This window comes from Gossypium raimondii, chromosome 13, assembly GCF_025698545.1.
Source record: "Gossypium raimondii isolate GPD5lz chromosome 13, ASM2569854v1, whole genome shotgun sequence".
NCBI lineage: Eukaryota > Viridiplantae > Streptophyta > Magnoliopsida > Malvales > Malvaceae > Gossypium > Gossypium raimondii.
In genome coordinates, this window is record NC_068577.1 from 22902195 (window position 1) to 22907642 (window position 5448).

General features: G+C 33.9%; 1 protein-coding gene across 1 annotated transcript; it reads left to right on the plus strand.

Annotated features, from left to right (window-relative positions):
• Positions 1–1259: 1259 nt before the first annotated feature.
• Positions 1260–5186, plus strand: LOC105767243 (acyl-coenzyme A oxidase 4, peroxisomal). Its single transcript, XM_012586750.2, has 13 exons — positions 1260–1422; positions 1773–1865; positions 2047–2153; positions 2283–2360; positions 2458–2578; positions 2714–2787; positions 2893–2952; positions 3072–3181; positions 3638–3797; positions 3986–4062; positions 4150–4321; positions 4414–4506; positions 4782–5186. Exons 1-13 carry the CDS (start codon positions 1398–1400, stop codon positions 4911–4913), a joined length of 1302 nt encoding a protein of 433 aa, XP_012442204.1. The 5' UTR covers positions 1260–1397; the 3' UTR covers positions 4914–5186.
• Positions 5187–5448: the final 262 nt, after the last annotated feature.

Here is a 5448-nt window from a genome sequence, read left to right on the forward strand (position 1 = left end):
TAGGTTCAATTTTAAAAACTGGTTTAATTGCCACATAAATGCTCACTGTTTTAACTATGTTACAAATTAGTTCTTTCTCTAAAATTAAGGGTTTCTAGAACACTTTTTCAAAATTTGGTTTGACACTTAAGATGCCAGAGTCGAAAACATTACCAAGTACCAACATTACAAATTTTCGAGCTTGTCTAGGCCAAAATTCCTAAAATACTCCTAAAACTCCTAGGCCCTATTTTGGGGTGTTATAGGTCGACCCAAAGGTCCGCCCGAAAAGTGGGATGGTTTGGGTAAAAATATAGGCCCGAAAAATGGATATGGGCAAAAAAAGGTCCATTTAGAAAATGAGCCGAGCCTCGAGTAAGGTTTTTTTGGCCTGGGCCCAGCCCAGTTCGAATATGCAAAAAAAAAAATATTGCAATTTTTTTGCTATTTTTTTAACTTTTTTTTTCTATTTTCTTTTTTTTTCACTATTTTGCTACAATTTCACTATTATGTTGCTACTATTTTGTTGTTATTGTATAATTCTTGTTGTTATTGTTAATTTTGTTACTATTTTAGAGGCATTTACTTGTTAAGTTGCACCTATCTTAGTGTTATTTAAGTATATATATATATATTTAAATTTGTTGGGAAATATTTATTTTAATATTTTAGTATTTTTGATATATTATATATATTAAAAATATATATAAATAATATAAAAAATAATATGGGTCGAGCCAAGTCCAGGTTTTAATATTTTTATTCGGACTGAGCTTGAGCAAAATTTTAGGCCCATTTTTTGGGCCAAGCTAGGTCTGGGCCTAAAATTTTGGTTGTGCCCGGCCCGGCCTATAAGCACCTCTAGTATGAAACCGTAATTTTATGTTATTCCTATCCTTCTCCCTCTCCAATAGGAGAATAACAAATCATATTTTTTCTCTTGATTTTTAGATTTTTTCTCCTGAAAAAAATTTAAATCCAGCTAAAAATGCTAAAAATTAAGAGAAAAAATCTAATTTATTATTATCCTATTAGAAAAAGATAAAATCACAATTTCATTCAATCATTTCTTACCAGAAGATGAATTACATGTCAAACTTATTTTCAAATTTTTATTTGTTGGTGCTATCATTACTATTATAATATATTAATTAGGATTGACCCCAACCACACCTGGTGGGAGCCAGCCTTTGATCATTTACTTGTATTACCATTCAACCTAAATTGCGTGCTAATTCTACTTTCACATTTAGTAATAGGGACCCTACCGCCAACTTTATCGTTATCCATGTGCCAACATAAAGAAACAATATAAAACCTCTATCTTTTATCATGCTTCTACCTGGCCTTTCTTTTCCTCCATTTTCCTTCTATTTTGTTTCTATCAGTATAATAAAGGAACTTGTCAGTCCATCACCATGATACTTCCATCCAAGTTTCAAGGTTCGTTTTATCTGCAAGTTGATTTTCAAAATTTTGTCTTTTCCTTTTTTCCTTTTTGGTATTCGATCTTAATTTTCCCCCCAAATGATAGAACTAACTAAGCACTTGACAATTTTTAAGAAACTTAATACTAGCGACTCTATGTTAATTATAGCAAGAAAATTTTATGAAAGTTTGGAGCTTTACATATTATTTCTGGATGAATTCAGGGAAGAATAGAATTCAAAGAAGAAAAAACTTTATATTTTTATTAGCTGTTTTCTTACAGTGACAGCTTCAACGTTGTTGTGTTTGCGATTATTGTGTTGTTTGGCTTTAGTCAAAGATTTGTTGTCTTTGATGTCTCACAGATGAAACTGAAAAAAGTGACAAACCTTCACCACCTTTGGATGTTTCGGTTGCATTCCCTCAAGCATCTCCAGCATCTGTTTTTCCTCCGTCTGGTATGAATTTTATAGCTCTTCTAAAATCTTGTATTTTTTTCATTAATGCATCTCAACTTGATAAAATATTGGTTCTGGAGTGCTAAATCTTTTTATAGATTTTGACTATGTGTTGTTATCAAATGGGAAACCTTGAGTTCTAATTATATGCGTGTTTTGCTTTTGGGAAAAATAAATACAGTTTCTGATTATTATCGATTTGATGATCTATTGAGTCCTGAGGAGAAGACTCTCCGAATGAAAGTAAGAGAGTTTATGGAAAAAGAAGTAGCTCCTATAATGGCGGAGGTATCTTTCAGATGCTGTTCATGATTGGTCTAACAACTTGGATTGATGATTTTTAGGGTTAATTGCTTTTTATCATTGTTTTTACTTACACATTTACCAAGAAAGAAACTGATCTGAAAATTTTCCCAGTATTGGGAGAAGGCAGAGTTTCCATTCCAAATTCTTCCAAAACTTGCTGATCTTGGAATTGCTGGCTTTAATACCGAGGTTATTCCTACATTAAATTTTTTGTTTTTAACTTATCTCCTTCTTTCTTGAAGTGTAACTCAAGTGAGTATGATGTTTGGTTATCTATGATTTGCAGGGTTATGGATCCCCTGGTCTCTCCATCACTACTAGTGCTATTGCAAATGCAGAGATTGCTAGAGTTGATGCAAGTTGCTCTACATTTTTATTGGTGCATTCTGTAGGCATGCTTACAATTGGTGAGATTTATGAAACAACTTTCCTTTCTGTTTTACATATTAATTAATGGCATGTGTATATTTATTTATTTTTTCTTAGAGAAGATAACTGATAAATATGACCTTTGCATAAATTGCCTGGACCATCAAGAACAGCATCATGTGGGTCAGAGGAACAGAAGCAGAAGTATTTACCTTCTTTGGCACAGTTAAAGACGATAGCTTGTTGGGTAGTATTTCTTTCTGGAATAACATTTTGGGAGGCTTTAATTTCATTTTTCAGCTTTAACTCTGAAGGATTTTTTAAAAAAAAATATGTATCATTTTATCTTTAGGCTTTGACTGAGCCTGAATATGGAAGTGATGCTAGTGCTGTTAATACAACTGCAAGAAAGGTCTGCCCTCAACCTTGTTTATTGGTTTTCGATTGTCTTTTTTAGTATAGCTTATTATACTGCTAAACATTCTAAAATTTGTGCTTGTATCATGTTTGCTATCATATAAAAAATTTCAGGTAGAGGGAGGTTGGATAATTGACGGACAAAAACGCTGGATAGGAAACAGTACTTTTGCTGATGTGTTGGTTATTTTTGCCAGGAATATCACAACCAATCAGATAAATGGGTAAATGAAATAGTATGTAAGAAAGACATTGAAAAGAATTTAGCATTTGGTCGTAAACACAAGCGCCATCTAATAGTCAATAAATACACATGCTTGTATGTTCACTAGAAACTAGGAAGTATTTACAAACATAGAATGAAAAGCCAAATCAACATTTCAGTTGAGAATTTTTACTCAAGTACCATTAAGGGCTTAATGATCTTGAAGAGGTGGAAATGTTCAAATCTGGTTATCATTTCAAGAAGGGGCGAGAAAGATATTTAGGACTTTTTGTCCATTTTGAATTTACGTTAGGATTTTAAAGAACATAAATGGAAGTCATAATTTTCAAAGTTTACATTATTGTAACCAAGCAGAGAGAGAAGCAATAACAATGCAAATAAAAAGGTGGCTAGATTCAGTATTCATTGCATTCTCCTTTTCCTTAAAATGGGATGCTTCTGCCATCTGTTTCAGATATATTGTTAAGAAGAATTCCCCTGGACTGAAAGCTACAAAAATAGCAAACAAGATTGGAGTGCGAATTGTGCAAAATGGTGATATTCTCTTAAAGAATGTCTTTGTTCCTGATGAGGACCGATTACCTGGTCTAAACTCATTTCTAGATACAAACAAGGTATGTTCAAATAGCCTGTTTGAGATAATGATAGCATCTCAGCTCATATTTCTGCTTGCTAATTGGTTGATAATCTATGGTCAGTGGTAGGATTTAACCTTTTTTTTTTATATTGGTGCCTTTCAATATATCCTGCGGGATTTTATGCTTTATTCATGAAAATGTGATCTGTCACCATGGAAAAGCAGGTACTGGCTGTTTCACGAGTAATGGTTGCATGGCAACCTATTGGCATATCAATGGGTGTCTATGACATGTGTTTGAGGTATTGCAATGGGTGCTGTTATTCTCAATTTGAAGAATGACATATCAAGCATGTAAGGTGACCTGTTTTGCATTTGCTTTGATGTAGGTATCTGAAGGAGAGGAAACAGTTTGGAGCTCCATTGGCAGCATTTCAACTTAACCAACAGAAACTTTCTCTAATGCTAGGTGATATTCAAGCAATGACCCTTGTTGGTTGGCGCCTTTGCAAATTGTATGATAAGGGTAAAATGACTCCTGGTCATGCTAGCTTGGGAAAGGTATAAACATTTTAAGATATGTAAAACCTGTGATTTCATACGAGGTTTCACTCTGAGTTAGTTAAGCCCTGACAAACTTTTATGGTCTTCAGTCATGGATCACATTGAGGGCAAGAGAGACAGTCGTGCTTGGGAGGGAATTACTTGGTGGCAATGGAATTCTGGCTGATTTTCATGTTGCAAAGGTTATCATTCTCTGCTTTCAAAACAAAATCACGTATTCACATCTTCATGGTAGAATATATCTATTGGTTAATCAGGATGCAGTTTGACAAACCTAATCCAAACCTGAGATCCTCCCAATAGTCTATCAAGTATATAATGAACAGTTATTAGATGTCTGCCTTTGGGAAGTTGGTATACTTAAGATTTGGTCCTTATTGTCATCCAGATCTAAAGAAAAATTCCTTATAGAAAACATATTTGAGTTTTCCGTTCTTGGTGTCACCATTCCATGCAGGCATTCTGTGATATGGAACCCATTTATACATATGAAGGCACGTATGATATCAACAGCTTGGTAACTGGTAGGGAAATCACTGGTTTTGCCAGCTTTAAGGCACCTGAGATGAGCAAGCACAGCCGCCTGTGATCCTGGACTTTCTTCTCTATTCTAGGAGGAGATTTCTTCAGTTACGGGAAAAAGAAGGCTTTGAATTAGCACTTGTGAATAGGTGAAGGGAAATGAATATTATGAGCTCTAATGTCCAATTTATTTGGGATCTGAATAAATTTACGTAGCTTCTCTGTAAAAAGCTTGTTTAGAGAATAATGAAGCGATTATAGTGTATTATATGTAGTAATAATGGATAATATTATTTTATCATTTTTAATAATTGAATCATTAATTGATAAATTTATATAATTTATATTTATCATTTCTAAAACGAGTACGGGTCTCTAGAGTACCAATTCTCCCAATTAGAAGGTATCCCAATGCACAGCAGCAAAACTAATTACTCATCGAATCTCACCGTGGATGATTTTGCACGCTCCTTTGGTAATAATGGCAAATACTCTCCGTTTCTTGACCTGTTAATAAAGACCACTAAACATTTGGAGGCTGTTGAACCCAAGTGATGTTGCCAGATATCAAGTGAAGCAGTTTTACCATAACATGACCTCCC

Excerpts from the sequence above, each read along its gene's own strand:
- LOC105767243 (XM_012586750.2), top strand. The coding sequence starts at position 1,398 with ATGATACTTCCATCCAAGTTTCAAG. Across the intron at positions 2,579-2,713 it reads TGTAGGCATGCTTACAATTG|CATCATGTGGGTCAGAGGAA; the intron begins GTGAGATTTATG and ends CATCAAGAACAG. Across the intron at positions 2,953-3,071 it reads TTAATACAACTGCAAGAAAG|GTAGAGGGAGGTTGGATAAT; the intron begins GTCTGCCCTCAA and ends AAAAAATTTCAG.